Raw genomic sequence first — 16,211 nt, forward strand, 5'->3', positions numbered from 1 at the left:
CAAGGCAACAGATTTCCAAGCCAAGGAGAGACCACAGAGTGCATTTCTTCCTTGACCATCTAAGCACTAAAACTTTTCCTTTCAACTAGCTTATATCATCTACAAGGTCTGCTTTGTATGCTGACTTACCAGGGCTGAAATGTCCCTCAAGGAGCAAAAGCATAGCCATTAAAGAGCATGCTACAGAAGTGCCACCACTGAACAGCCTTGCTGGCTCTGTCTATATCTGGTTGGTCATGCTTCTTTTTGCTATTACACCTGCAGCAAAGACAGACAGAGATATCATGAGTGCCCTAACCTCTACTTTACACTGTGAGGTGATCTTCATCAGAACTGATGAAGCAGGTTTTAGAGTCAGACTGTGGAGTGCAAAACAAATCTAAACAAATATCTGACTCAGCTACTAAACTGAAAAAGCAGCAGCTTTGAGGAGGAAGTTGGCAGCACCACATAAAAATCCATGGATTGCTTCCAGCTACCCTCTTCTCCACTTACTCTAATTATTAGTCCCTGATCTCTAAATAGACTCTGTCTCAGGATTGCTTAAAAGAAATGTACATTTACATAGCACCTTTTCCTCTTTCTTTCTAATTCACTTTTTCAACCTTAGACAAAAATCTACAAAGCACGTTGGGCCATTTCAGCCAAGCTACATCCTGTATAAAAAATAAAAATTTGCCTTAACCCACACATGGTGAGTTTTGTCTCTATTGTTTTATTAAGTGGAACTGTGGCCTCTTTCTATTTTTTTTTATTTTTTTTTTTTTAAGTACAAGTCTCATTAAGTGTTGGCTTCCTGAGTTCCTGTGTTATGAATACACATAAAACAGCAGCTAATCTTTCTGTTCTGAACATTTGACTCAAAACCTAGCATTTATAGCTAACAAGGCTGTAGCAAACCACCGGGCCAGATGATTTCCAATGGCATTGGGCTAGCGCCAAATGTTTCTGTAAGTGTGTTTAAATGAAAAATCAGTTTCTCAATCCAAGTGTATCTAAAATACTTTTTTTAATTTTGCGCAAATTCACAAATTATACAATATTTAAGTGTTGATTGTTTGTTGGTTGTTTTTTTAAACATACTGTACAGTCAGGTTACTTCAGTGTTTTACATCAAGGCACAGCACACTATATTATACACATGCCTTGCCAGGCAGCAGTTTGGTATAATCCCCGAGTTTCGGCAGTAGTGCCAGGATAAATAGCAAGAATCACATATATACTAGAAGATAAATAAATAATAGATGCTGTCACATTTTATTTGAAATAGAGTTGCATATAAAAAGAATATACAATAATTTAACTTGAATAACTAGATTCTCTTGTACTATACATAACAGAAGTGTTCTCATTTGTATTAAATAAAACATTTTCAATATTAGGATGCAAAATTAATCTTCTTTTTGGCTGTCTTGAATTACGGAGAAGAGCTCCTTTCATTAGAAATTAAAGTTGGATTTTCAGTTTCATGTCAATCTGAAAGAAACAAACGCAGAATTACTGATATGCCAATAATGAAATGTTACTGGTAAAATGGGGCAATAAGTCATTTCCACCTAACTGTGGTGTTTAGATAACTAGCTTCACGACACATTAACTAAGCAAAGCATTTACAAAAGCTCTTCTTCACAGTTTAAACAAGGTACGCTTATATTTGTAATGTCTTTTTATACCATTACTTGTCCTATTTTCCCCAGAAAACAGGTTTTCCCTGTAAACCTGTTACTCCCCCAGGAACCCTAGAGTTCTGATAACTCAAGTTATCTGAGGGTTGCCTGCACTGAAGACCATTTAGTGCAATGTAGTTACCATATTCATATTACCATTCAGCTCTTCATATTTGAATGCTTCTTCTTCGCCTGCCGAAAGCCTTAGACCCCACGTTAGTTGGGACAAAGTTGTTCTTGCCCACTCCTCCCGACCTGCTCAGGAAGTCTGCCAGGCGATGGGTCACGCAGGTTGCTGTGTTGCATGCCCTCTTCTGTGCTGTTACACTGCTTTTTGAAAGGAAAACAAATGTTAGTTCCCAACGTATCTACTCTGCATGCAACAGAATGTCAGTAACAGGCCATATGCCTAGGAAAGATTTTTCTATACAAGCAAGCAGGCTTGCTGAGCAGCAAGCACTTACAGCTTCAGTGAGCTTTGCTAACAAGCTCTAAAAGATGCACCTTTATGTTTTTCTAAGTGTCAGGCTCAGTTGACAGAAGGTAGCTGAGCCACGTTCTCAGGCAATTGGACCACTCCAGACTTTTAGGGATGCCTGAGCTGTTTCCTACCTCTGGCAAGTCACCGTAGCTAGCAGAAAGCTGCTGATAAGGTGCAGATCTGTGGCATTTAACCAATCTCCCCTTTCCTCCAAAAATTTCAATCTGTGTTTTGTTTACAGTGCTGCTGAAGGATGGTAGCAGAAGTTGATCACCAACTTCTCAGGTCAGCACCGTAACACCCAGAAAAGATATGAAATTCTAGCATCACTGGCTAACAGGAGGGGTTTTTTTGATTATTTTTTTTTCTCCTTCCAGTGATGCTGCTAGGGCTTCACCTGCACAGCAGCCAACCATTTGCTCCTACCCTTTCTTTCAGAGCTGAACCACACATGAGCATACTACTTCCACATATCTAATTGGAATATGGAAAGACCTTTCTTGCCATCAGACTCCAGCACATTGCCATGCAAATAGTACAGTGACATCAGGATTTCTTCTAGTAATAATTTTGCAACAAAGGACTTCATGGCCCTTCATATGGTCCATACTTGGAATAGTCTTCTACTAAAGCAAGGACTTTTTCTTGGAGAAGGAGGGATTTTGCTCATTTAATCATTACAGGATTGTTCACTAACAACTAATATTCTTTATAACATCAGTGCCGTGTTTTTGAACAGGTTTCTGATTACAGGATAGCTGTGGTGCTGCACAGGAAAACTGGAAAGAAGGATATGTAACATCTGTGAGAAAATAGCTAAAGAAAGTCATTTTTTAAAAGAGGCTACAATATCTAAACAATCAAAAAGAACTTGATCTCTTAATTTACATTCCATACACGCTATATTGTCTTAAAGTAATATAAATATTTTTAATACACTTGGGTTTCAAGTATACTGGTGTGAAGACCTATTATAAAGTTAAATGGAAAAAAGAAAAGAACATTAAATTCTTACCTGGAAGCGTTCAGTATTCAGTTTAAAACAGCATTACAATTCTAGTTTGAACAGCTCTGTATGAGCCTTTCCTGATTCCTTTGTTTCTCAGGATCTTTACCAATAGGATTGTATGCATAATTTGGTTACGTATGTGCAATATCTTAGGAGTATAATTTCTATTTCTATCTCATTGCACTTCACCTTCCTAAGTTATTCCAGAATTACTTGCATTGCCTCTCTTGAATGTGAATAGAACTTGTAAAAATATTTCTAGCCTTATCTAGAAGTCACATTCTAAAACAAGTAAACCAAACAGATCTAATCCTTATAGAAAAATAGGTTTATTGAACAAGTGCATGGGCAGGCATGAAAGAGTCTACTCGTACATTTAGTAGCCAGAAATGAAGAACCCTGTCTAGACTTTTTTTTTAAATCAATATCTAAGAAAATCATTTGAAATCTCAATGCAGTGCTGTTCATTTTTATTTAGTTTTCCCCTAGCTTGTTATGTGTGTTATGTTCTGTCTTCCTAACATTAAGGTCCATCTCAAACATTCTCTGTCAAAAACAGAATCAAAAGAACATAGCAAAGTTAGCAATCAGAGTTAGATCCACATGCATCAGGTTAAAAAAAAGGGAGAAGGGCAGAAATAAGCATGTCTAGTTGTTTCCTAGGGGTTCCCCATAGTTTGCATAGCGTTCATGTTCCAGGTCACTCAGCACATTTCTTTTCTTGCCAGGAGTTCCAGCCCCGACGTCAGTACGAGGGTAAGTTTGCAATTTGTGCAATTCTTGAGACAGTTTGCCCAGCACACAAGTACTCAGACTGGCACAGCGTTTGGAAATAGGTCTATCCAGGCTGCAGGGGGAAAAAAAAACATGCCCAAAGGAAGAATAATCTCAAACATGCATGGTCATGCATTTCTTCCCTAGACAAATATATATAGTTAGGAAACTCAAAAGAAAAAGAAAAAGATATAAAAAATAATCTCTCCACATCGCATTCCATGCAAGGAAGGTTCATACAAATGCAGTTAGAAGGAAAACACTATTTTTTTCCAATAAATTCATTTTGTTGATAAAGCAAGTTAATTAGCCTTTCAGATGCTCACAGTCAGGGGACAAAAAGATTTTAGTTTCCATGTATTCAGCATGCTGTTTAGTCTCTCATACATCACCATGCTTGCAATACAAATCCTGTTAGGATAACGCAAATGTTCTTGCATGCCTTTGCTCTAGGGGAGGAGAGTGGCGCTGCGTGCATTAGGAGGAACACCTCCCCTCTGCCAGGGACTTTCCATGCCTTACAACAGCATGCACTTTCACGACAGAGAATCCAAGAGTGATTGAATGTCCTCTAACATTCCCACTAGGAAAACGTACCTTTTGCTGTCATATTTTAATATAACCCCCTCATTCAAGCTCAAATCGCCCTCCACTTTCAGTCGTAAGAGACAGATAGAAGCAGGTTAACTAGGTGGAAGCCATTCTCCTGATGCCATTGTTAGGATGTTTCTGCATTATCCTTTACCAAATAGGTGACTACAGCTAGCCATAACCCCACCCCCCATCCTCCCTCCAAAAAATAAATTACTTGGCTTGTGGAGGGTCTGCTCAGATGGCTCTTGCTGGTATCAAACACTAACACTGCTCAAGTGCCCTTCTTCTGCCCCAGGACCACGGTCCTTACCTGTTCCCCTCAGAGGCTTGCTCCAGTTCTTCTGCTGTCATCTGTATGAACTCTTTCACCAGTGCATTTAATAGTCTCCGGGCTTCATAGTCACTGAGCGTCACTCTGTCTGTTATGGACTCCAAGCCAGGTCTACGCAGAGGCAAGCAAAACAGGATGAATACAGCCCAGTCTGCTACAGAGAGCCATGCACAGGGAGCAGAGTTTGTCACGCCTTGCTCTGTGTCATTGACAGTGCCTTTCACCGGTGTGAATACGTAAATTGTGCTCATGCACAGCATTAGGTGGTTTATATACGTAGTTAAGAAGAGACAGTATCATAAATAGCCTTAGAAGAAGCTAGCTTTTGGTAGCCCTTTCTCCTCCTAGGTCTCTAAAGGAGATTAAATATTTCCATACCATTCAGAGCAAGCACTCAGCAACAGGACCAGCTTCTTACCTGACTGGAGCTGCTTGGAAGCTATCCATCTGGCACACGACCAAGGCATAAACAGCAAGGAAAGATGAAATCTTCAGCATAACCATGATTTCCTCTCTACAACAAAGAGGTACATCAAGCAATGGCTGTTTTCCAATCCCCTCAATCCTATAAGGTCACCATTTCCTAGCTGCAAGTAGCACAAACGCTAACAGCATTTCTTTTCAGTATTACCTTTTCACTGCTGTTGATCATTCCCATTTTGCTTTGCTTTTCTCAGAATTTTAAAATAACTTAGCACTATTACGGGGGATAGAAATGCAGCTTTTTGGGGTTGAACTTCTGTACAGCAGCATTCAACTTAATGTAGACTCTCTCTTAAACTGGCTGAACACACAGTCCTCTAACTAACTACTGCATACAATGTCATATTCAGTGTGTCCATCACAAAACGGGCAGTCACAGGAAAAGAGTTGGGGGAAGAGAGAGGGAGAAAGAGAGAAAAATGCTTAGCGTATAGCATTTTGATAGTACTACTGCTAGCGCTTTCTCCAAAACTGCTCGCTACTTGGCAGTTAGCACACTAATATCCCAGCTCAGGCTAAGCTCATTTCAATAAGCATTCTGAAATCAGAAAAAGAGTAAGTTCTGTAAAAGCAGTCACGAGAACAAAGCCCGCAGAAGAAATTTTCACCAGTTTGCTCTGAGATACACCTCTGCTCCTCAAAGCACCGGCTTCTTCGGCTCGGATGAGCACCCCTGCGACTCCCCCCCAAAAAAGCTTCGCTTTTCTTAGCTCCCGCTTCTCCACGCGGGTTGCCGCACAGGTGGCCAAGTTCTCCCCCCGCATACACACACACACACACACCAGGACCCGCACCTCCGCGAAGCTCCGCACCCCGGCGCGGAGACGGGACGCGGGGGAGCCCCCCGGAGGACGGCGCTGCGGGAGCTGCTGCTGCTGGTGCTGCAGCGCAGCGGGCAGGGCAGGGCGCGGTGCTTACCGGCGGTGCGGGGCGATGCGGAGCAGATGCCGGTGGCGCCGCCGAGCCGCGGTGCCGCGCGCTGCCCGCCCGCCGCCCTTTATCCCCGCCGCCGCGGCAGCCTGCGTGGGCGCCCGCGGGGCCCCGCCAACCAATCGCCGCCCCCGCCGCCCGGCCCGGCGCTGACGTCATGCCCCGCTCCGTGACCGTCCCATTCACAAAAATCCGCCGGCGGCGGGGCCGGAGTGTGTGTGTGTGTGTGAGGGGGGGTCATTCACGGGCCCATCCCCGCCGCTCCCCCGGAGCCCCGACGGCTGCGTTCGGGAGGGAGGGGGCGGCCGGGGCGCGAAGCCGGGGTAGGGGCGCAGGGCAAGGACGAGAGGGGCCGTCCCCGGCGGGGAGGGGGCGCAGCCCGGGGCTGCTCCGCGGAGCGAGGGGCCCTGGGCAGCCGCCCCTCGAGGAAATCCTCAGCACCACCATCAGCATCATCCTCAGCACCACCATCGGCATCATCAGCATCCTCACCACCATCAGCATCCTCACCACCATCAGCATCCTCACTACCATCAGCATCCTCACCATCATCCTCACCACCACCATCATCCTCACCACCACCATCATCCTCACCACCACCACCATCATCCTCACCACCACCACCATCATCCTCACCACCACCATCATCATCCTCATCACCACGGCCACCGCAGTAAGGCGCCTCTCCCGGGCAGGTGCACGGAAGGCACTCGGGGCGGGGGCCGGCGGTAGCGGATTACCGGGCAGCTGCCCGCCGCCCCATGCATCACCCGCCGAGGGCCCTTTGTCAGGGCGCGGCGGGGCTGCACCTGCCGGCAGGATGTTTGCCGAGGGGGCCGGGAGGAGCAGGGGGGGCTGCAGGTAGCCGCCCGGGACCCCGCGCACCGTGCCTCGGCTTTGGCAGCCGGGTGCGGGCCCCCGGGGGGGGGTGTTAGAGGAGCCGGGGGCGCGGGTAGCGCCTGGCGAGCCGCGGAGCAGGTGCCGTGGCGCTGTAAGGTTTTTTTGGCTTCGAAGTTTAAGGAGTAGCGCGGAGTCGCTGCGCCGGGCACCCGCTGGGGGCTTCTCCTTTGCCGTTCGCAGCATCCTCTGGGCGCCCCGGCCCGCAGAGCCCCGTGCCCAGCCCGCTCCCGGCGCTTCGCCCCCGCGGCTTCCCCGCGCTCCCTCGCCGGGCACCCCTCGCACGCCCCCCCGGCGAAGCCTCCTCCTGCCCCCCGCCCGCCCAGCTGGAAATTTCGTTGTAAATGGCACGTCTGCGGCTCGCAACGAGCATCCCTTTTAGCTGGCTTTTCCGAGGCTGCGTTTGCAAACAGCGGGTAGCACCTAAAGGGACGTTCGGCTTTGCTGTTTCAGCGTGACTTGGACAGCTCCACCAGCAAAGTGTGGGAACTTAAATGAGTGAACTTGCAGTCAGACACCTCTCAAACCGCACTCTTGCTTTCCCCTTCCTCTGTTAACAGTTAATCGTTCAGATATTTGCTTTGGGGATTTATTAACTTTGCACAGAATATTCCTCTTTTAACCTTACAAAAAATCCAGGCGACCCTGCTGGAATAATGTATTTCAGTTCTTCGGGGGGAAAACAAGTCGCATTTCATCTTTCAGTTCATTCAGTCACTCCAAGCGCTTCTCTTGCCAATGCAACTCAGCCGCGGGCTGGAGCCTGCAGGATGCACTGACTGCAGGATTTCAGCTGCCAGCATTTCTACTTCAGGCTTTCACAGGAAGAAACATAAATTTACAGCAACAGGTATTAATGCCAATAGATATAGTTTTGTGCACGTAAAGATGAAATAGTACTTGGATGTTGGCAAGCGCTTAGGCTGCTCCTTGCCAGAGCTAATGGAGGGACTCCCGGCTTGTTCCATTTTTTTTTTCCTCAATTATACGTCAGCTGGTCTCATCAGATCTATTTTCTTCTTGCAAACCTATCTTCTCTCATACGTAAGACAGAGAAGAAAATTTACAAAATAAAAAGAGCTCCAAAGATCAGTTGGTCTATTTTAGAGAGCTGTCAAAAAGATGCAGAGTTCCCACAGGATAAAGCTCTCCTGTTGCTAAATGAATCCAAAACCAGAGGTTAAGTTTTCGTGGAAAAACTAGCACAAAGGGGTGCCTATGAGCACTGCACTAGGAAAGCAAATGATTAGGGAAACAAGGAACTTGTTCCGCTTTTTTTCATTGCCTGATAATATAGCAGGTAAAATCATCAGTTTCAAAAGAAATAAACTAAAGAGCTATAAAATATATATTTTTTAAGAAATCAGATTATCTAGTACATCCTACAGATCTGAGTAAAAGGAATCTCTTCTCCTAATTTATTTAAATTTTCAGGAAATAAGAAAAATCTGCCCTATTTTAAAGTGACTTTCTCACTTGATAGAACTTCTTACAATATTCTACTATTTTATGTTTTTTACCAATACATTTTAAAGTGCAACCATTTTTTTCTACTATACACGTTGCCATTATACCAACGAACCATAGACACTGCAGTGAGGTTCTTAAATGTTGCCAGGTGACACGCCGTTAAACCAAAATATCACATTTATATATTACACTGCAATTTTTCTTCAATAATAAAAAGTAATTCTTCGAGATAGACAAGGCTGTGAGCTGCATAGATGGAATTTCCATCCCCAAGTACGGTTCACACCTGACAAGAGAGGACTCTTCAAAAAGGAAGGGAAGCCAGGGACGATGCCACAACCCACAGATGCAGTAAGTTATTCCTGAGGCAGGTGAGCATCATTCACATCTCTCTGCTCTCTCTAAGCATGGTTTTCACAGCACCCAGCCAAACCTTTTGCAGATCAGGACATTTCATGATAAAACCAGCTATAAAAATCACATAGTCTTTATCTGTGTCTCTGCTTGTCTGTGTTTCATGTGGGTGCCTAGTCTAATTCAGCATCCTGTCTCTGTGAATGTCCAGAAAGCATTTCCACTTAAGCAGACTACAAACCATGCAGGGGAAAGTGTCTCCCACAAAAGTGTCTTTCTAATGTTTGATTGCAATCCATTCTGCAGAAAAAATATCTAAGCTGAGCCACAGTTAACCACATCACGCTGTTGTAAAAGAAAGCTGTACATTAACAAGAGTATCGTATTTAAGACCTGAAAGCTAATCCTTACACTCTGTTTGTTGCTGATAAGGTCTCAGCCAATGTACTCTGTTCAGGATAGCACAAGATAGCTCAAAAAGACAGGTAAGGTGGAGAAGTCCAGAAAAAAAAAAAATAATAATAAAATAAGTTATTAGAAAGCCCATAACATGACTTAGGAGGAAGGAAAAAAACAAACAAACAAACAAACAAACAAAGAAGACACGAAGACTGGAGAAACAGTTAAAAAAAGGAAAGACTACAGAAAAGTGTGATACCAAAACCATAAATACTTGCCATGAGTCTACACGCTGGTACTATATTCAAAACAGCAAAAATATATGTGCTTAAAAGTAAACAGGGGAGGGAGATGCCGCACATTGGAAAGACTGACACATTGCGATTAATGACGTGTAACAACAGGTTGGATTGCAGTTACGGCAGCTCTCTCACTGCAGGGTTGTATGGCATGGTAGTCTAACGTCTGTCAGGAGTGACATACATAGTTGATAAGCTCTGGGGATGGAACAAGATCAACTAAACTGCTCTCTTCAACTCTTCCATCTCCATTTTCTCTGATTCTGTAAGTTTAATAGCTAGAGACTTGTGTAAACTCTGAAACGTAACACCTCACCTATCATCCAAACTTTTGTTAGCACTTGCTCTTGGAGATGTTACTTCCCTTCGATCTGATCCTTTGCTTAATTCTGCTCCAACGGCCTCCAGAAAGCCATAGTCAGGTTTAGTGTGAGCTCACATAAAGCTTATCCACAAAAATATTTGACCGTCCTACAAATCTTGCAGTTTGGTTTGAATTTGGCCAAAACAATGAGAGCCTCTTTTTAGAAAAATGCAGTGCTTTAGTGAGAAAAAGAACGCTGACATACATCCCAACACTAAAAGGTTTTAACAGACATCAAAATTCAGGGTGCTTCAGGAAGTACTTTCTCAAAAATGGAACTGCTATTCAGCTAATTACGGAGAAATCTATGAATCAGTCTGGAATCAAATTCAGTTTTTCCAAAATGCCTTCGAAAAGCTCCCAGACTGAAATATGAAAGACATTTTAAACAGAAGATCAATGCTGGATTGTTTTAATCTCACTGAAACCTTCCTAATGAGCTTTGGCTTTGAAGCAGTTTCCCTGTATATATTCAAAATTCAGTGCAGAATAATCTTTTAAAACAAAGCGAGTCACACCGTCCTGCACTGCAGTTCCCTTGGACAGGGAGAAGTGGGAGACTGCAAGGAAGCTGGCTATGGCTTCGCCATCTTCTGTCCTGCATAAGCACAGCTCAGCCTCTGTGCAGGCTTGCAGAGGCTGCAGCCCTAGCTCATGCCACCTGGCAAGACCTCCATCCTCGAGAATTGGCAAAACTCAGCTGCACTCCAGCCAGAGCCAGTTCTGTGCCTGGTTGCAGCTCCAAAGCTCTGACAATGGAAATCCCTCAAGGGGAATTCTCAGCTCTCCAAATGCAGCCAGGGCAGACCTGCAGCATGACCAGAGCAACACAAGGGGGACAAACTGCAGCGGAGAGTCTCACTCTGAAACTATTTCAGAATTGGCACCTGTTCCCACTTCATACGTTCTGCTGCTGAGATAAGAGTTGAACAAACTCCTTATCTGGAAAGCAACCTCAGAGCTGAAAACTAACCTCGTTAAGCAATAGCATCGTCATAAAACTTTGTTTGAATTGCTTACACAAGTGCTACGCTACTATCTTATATGTCATCAGAGTACGTCAGCAAAAATCTGGTGAGAAACTATACTGTAGATCCTCAAGTTAATCCCATGTTTGTTCTTTACAAGACATAAGGAGCCTGGAAGATCTCATCTCATTATTTCATTCTTTGTTCTGATAATACTGAGGTCAGATTAAGCCACAGTATAACTGAATGGTTTTATAAGCCCATTCAGGGACCATTCAGTTGCCCCAACAATATCAGCTGCTACAGCTATACATCCTTGTTGATGCCAGTAATGGCACCTGAATCAGGAGGACCAAACGCAATTGTCCCTGAGCTGGTTGTTTAATTGTTTGACTCTTAACAAAAGCCACTTGGGCAAAGATTTACCTGTACCTTTAGGTACTAGGTACCAAAATAAATCTCTCTACTTACAGTGCTGGTAAATAGTACATAAAGGAAAAAGCTATTATTATCATAATAGTTGCTAATCTACTTATATCGGAGTTTCTGGGAACCAGTAATCATATGAGAACATCAATTAAAAAGACATGCTTCTAACTGTTTGCATTAAATTGACCTAAGTATATTCTGAAAGATTAAAACATAAGAGCCAGCAAATAAAATATGCCAAAATTATTTTTAAAGGCACAATCTTTACACCACTATCATAGTTTTCTGCATCTGACCGACAACATAAAATGCTTCGGCACCGTAGAACTGTGATTAAGGAGATGTTGGTTTTCAGCCACCAAACATCAAATTCACAGGAGAAAACTTTAGATGGGTTGTTCTGTTTTAGCAAACCATAAAGTGCCATCATTATTATAGGTTTAGCTAAGAAGGTAATGTAATTCAGCATTCACTGAGATGAACGGGTATATATATCTATAGCATAGAGATATGCTACAAAGAGTTATGTAATTGTAATAGGTAATGTCTGCACATGACTCTAAACTTGTCAGTGGGCTCATGAAATTATTTTTGTCACCGAGACGCATGCACGTTTCACACATGCTGATATAGATTTCTTTCATTTTCCAAAGTCTGCTTTAAACTGCAGCCGAGTACAGGTTTGTAAAATATTTGATGGAACTTGGGAATGACTTCATTTTTCTCTCAAGGGTGTAACAGAGTTTTAATCAGGATCTTCATATTGTTACTGAAAGAACAGTCACATCTATGGGTATGTTTCTTCAAATTCCTTCAAAAGTCAAAGCTATGTAAATGCATAGTCATTCCCTGTCAAAGAATTGCTTTCTGCTTTTCTTGAGAAGACAGAAACGTAATCATTTGCTGTTACTCTACTGTCTCCTTACAGAATTTATGATATGAAGTAATTGTAAATCTTGTTGACCAGAATGTTTTAGAATTTAATAAAGATACATGCTTTAATGGGTTTCTTTACTCAGCCATCATTTTTTATAATTGAAATAAAAAAACCTTTACTCATCCTATGAGTTTGCTCATTTGATCATCAGTGATTAAGATGAGTAAAACCTTCCCAAAGTAGCAATTCAGCACACGCTACCCCCATACTCTCGAAAGAATGAAAGAATGAAAAAAGAATCAGTCAGGAACTGGCAAGGAATCTGCCCTTGGACAGCCCATTGGAGTCTTGCATCCCTAAACCTCTGTTCTTAAGTGATTTCATCTGTCCACAATGGTTTATTACTTACTTCTGACAACTTTCAGTCATATTTTTCCATGCTGTTCCTTTTTCCTCCATTTAATCACGCATCCTTTAGAGGTTCTCAGGTCCTTAATCTTGGCTGATTGACCACCTTTTACATTTGGCTTGACCAAATCTGATTTTACAGCTCTGCAATGATGTTCTTCGGTTTCAAATCTCTTCTCTTACAGTGGATAGCACCACCATGGATAGCACCTCCATCACCAGGGCTAAATGCTACGGTAAGGTCAATTTTGATTGTTCTCTCCCTTGCTTGAAGATAACTCTCAAATCTTGTCTGCTTTTTGTTTGGTTGGTTTGTTTGTTTGTTTTTCCTCCACATTAAATCACACAGAATTACAGAATCACAGAATTGTAGGGGTTGGAAGGGACCTCCAGAGATAATTGGGTCCAACCCCCCTGCCAAAGCAGGTTCCCTAGAGCAGGTCACCCAGGTGGGTGTCCATACGGGCCTTAAATATCTCCAGAGAAGGAGACTCCACAACCTCTCTGGGCAGCCTGTCCCAGTGCTCCGTCACCCTCACTGTGAAGAAGTTCTTTCGCATGTTGGTGCAGAACTTCCTGTGCGCCATTTTGTGGTCATTGCCCCTTGTCCTGTCCCCACAAACTACTTGAAAAGAGGTTGGCCAAACCCCTCTGTCTCCCACACTTAAGATACTTGTAAACATTGATAAGATCCCTTCTTAGTCTTCTCTTCTCCAGGCTGAACAGCCCCAGGTCTCTCAGCCTTTCCTCATACGGAAGATGCTCCAGGCCCCATATCAACTTTGTGGCCCTCCAGAGATCCCTGGAGATCCCTGTCTTTACAGGAGATCCCTGTCTTTTTTGTACCAGGGAGCCCAGAATTGGACCCAGTACTCCAGGTGAGGCCTGGCCAGGGCAGAGTAGAGGGGGAGGATCACCTCCCTTGACATGCTGGCCACGCTCCTTTTAATGCACACCAGGATCCCACTGGCCCTCTTGGCCACGAGGGCACACTGCTGGCTCATGGTCAACCTGTCATCCACCAGGACCCCCAGGTCCTTCTCCTCACAGCTCCTCTCCAGCAGGTCATCCCCCAGCCTGTACTGATCCATGCGGCTGTTCCTTCCCAGGTGCAGGACTCTACACGTGCTCTTGTTAAACCTCATTTGGTTTCTTCCTGCCCATCTCTCCAGCCTGTCCAGGTCTCGCTGAACAGCAACACAGCCTTCTGGCGTGTCAGCTACTCCTCCCAGCTTCTTATCATCAGCGTATTTGGTGAGGGCAGACACTATTCCCTCATTAAGGTCATCGATGAAGATGTCAAACAAGACCAGAACAGCACTAACCCCTGGGGAACACCGCTAGTCACAGGTCTCCAGCCGGACCCTGTGCCGCTGATCACCACCCTCTGAGCTCAGCCAGTCAGCCAGTTCTCAACCCACCTTACTGTCCACTCCTCTATCCCACACTTTCTCAGCTTTGCTATCAGGATGTCATGGGAGACAGTATCAAAAGCCTTGCTAAAGTCAAGGTAGATGACATCCACTGCTCTCCCCCCATCTACCCAGCTGGTGATGCCATCATAGAAGGCAACGAGGTTGGTTGAGCACAATTTCCCCTTCATGAATCCATGCTGATTACTCCTCATAACCTTATTCTCTTCCAATTACTTGGAGATGGCATCCAGAACAAGCTGTTCCAACACCTTTCCAGGGACAGAGGTGAGACCAACTGGCCTCCTGTAGTTTCCTGGATCCTCCTTCTTGCCCTTCTTGAAGACCAGAGTGACATTGGCTGTCCTCCAGTCTTCAGGCACCTCTCCTGTTCTCCAAGATCTTTCAAAGATGATAGAGAACGGTTTGGTGATTACCTCCGCTAACTCCCTCAGCACACATGGATGCATCCCATCGGGGCCCATGGATTTGTGTGCGTTGAGCCCACTCAGACGCTCCCGAACCACTCCCTTGTCAACCAAGGGGGAGATCTCCACTTCCCAGACTCTTTCTCCCCCCTCCAGGGTTGAGGAGTCCCGGGGGGAAGTCTTTGAAGTAAAGACCAAAGCAAAGAAAGCATTCAGTATCTCCGCCTTCTCAGCGTCCCCAGTTACCAGGACACCCCCCTCGTTCAGCAGGGGACCCACATTATCCCTAGTCTTACTTTTACATAAGTTTACATACTTAAGAAAACAAAAAACAAAACAAACAAAAAAAACACTTCTTATTATCTTTTATCTCTTTTGCAAGCCTCATCTCTAGGTGGGCTTTAGCCTTCCTTGTCGCGTCCCTGCAGGCCCTGAAAACACTCCTATACTCCTCTCAAGAGGACAGGCCCTTTTTCCACATTTCATTGACCTTCCTCTTCCTTTTGCCCAGCCACACAGGTCTCCTGACCCCCTCCCCAGGTTTCCTACTCTTTGGGATGCACCGATCCTGAGCTTGGAAGAAGTGCTGTTTAAATGTTGCCCAGCTCTCACAAGCACCCTTGCCTTCTAGCAATCTAGTCATAAGATACCCCCAAGTAGGTCAAGGCTGGCTCTCTGAAAATCCAGGGTAGCAATCCTACTTTTTGCCTTACTTCTTCCACCAAATTTCATCTTGAACTCCACCATCTCATGGTCATTGCATCCCAAACTTCACATCCCTAATAAGCCCATCCCTGTTGGTAAGAACAAGGTCCAGAAGCACCCTCTGCCTTGTTGGTTCCTCCACCACCTGTACCACAAAATTATCTTCAACACATTGAAGGAACCGTTTGGACTGCATGTGTGGGGCCTTTCCCAACAGGTATCTGGATAATTGAAGTCCCCATGAGAACCAGCACCTGGGATCGCGAGGCTACTTCCAGCTGCCTCATCGACCTCATCCTCCTGATCTGGTGACCTGTATTACACCCCCACAACAGCGTCACCTATACCTGCCTGCCCCTTAATCCTCACCCGCAAACTCTCCACTTGTTCATCACCCTCCCCCAGGAGGAAAGTCTAATTAAAGTCTATTTCTTGATTTACAGCCAAACATTTAGCCTTTTCTTCTGTATGTTTTTTTTTTCTTCTCTTCTTAGGTCTTTCCTAAGGTTTTGTTGGTTTTGTTTCCTTTTCAGAATGCTTGCTGCCAAAATTATCAATCACCTGTCTTTTCTTTTCTGACACAGATGCTGTGGAAATCATGATCCTCCTTGTAACTGAGATTGTGATGACACCACATAATTATACACTATATAATTGCATGGTGTGTTTGGCATATTAATGTTTTTACTCCCATGAAAATCAATATCATTTTCATTTTGCAAGTTAGCCCTGTGTAATTGTCTGTAGGCAGTGAATAAGCATTTCTCCCACAATTTTGAAGTTTGTTTTTCCGGTCAACCAGTCTGTGTAGCTCTGTTCACCTGAATTTGCTGAGCAAAAGCGTTTGGAGACCTACTTTTTTATTTTTATTTTAAATGTATGCACTTAAGTATGTTTGAATTTATCCGTTTGAGTTCACGTGCTTCAGAACA

At 44.3% G+C, this 16,211-nt stretch overlaps 1 protein-coding gene across 4 annotated transcripts; it reads right to left on the reverse strand.

The window, feature by feature from the left end:
• Positions 1-1,230: 1,230 nt before the first annotated feature.
• Positions 1,231-6,411, reverse strand: CALCB (calcitonin related polypeptide beta). 4 transcript variants are annotated; one of them, XM_072039336.1, is made up of 5 exons: positions 6,258-6,411; positions 5,275-5,370; positions 4,836-4,967; positions 1,824-1,994; positions 1,231-1,476 (listed from the first exon to the last, which is right to left on the reverse strand). In XM_072039336.1, the coding sequence occupies exons 2-4, from the start codon at positions 5,358-5,360 to the stop codon at positions 1,835-1,837; spliced, it is 378 nt and encodes a 125-aa protein (XP_071895437.1). In that variant the 5' UTR covers positions 5,361-5,370; positions 6,258-6,411; the 3' UTR covers positions 1,231-1,476; positions 1,824-1,834. The 4 variants fall into 4 exon arrangements, with proteins under 4 accessions (XP_071895437.1, XP_027317828.1, XP_027317826.1 ...); XM_027462027.3 differs by having other exon boundaries at positions 1,824-1,997; XM_027462025.3 differs by lacking the exons at positions 1,231-1,476; positions 1,824-1,994 and adding an exon at positions 3,465-4,004 and having other exon boundaries at positions 6,258-6,405.
• Positions 6,412-16,211: the final 9,800 nt, after the last annotated feature.

Source organism: Anas platyrhynchos, chromosome 5 (genome assembly GCF_047663525.1).
Source record: "Anas platyrhynchos isolate ZD024472 breed Pekin duck chromosome 5, IASCAAS_PekinDuck_T2T, whole genome shotgun sequence".
Lineage (NCBI taxonomy): Eukaryota > Metazoa > Chordata > Aves > Anseriformes > Anatidae > Anas > Anas platyrhynchos.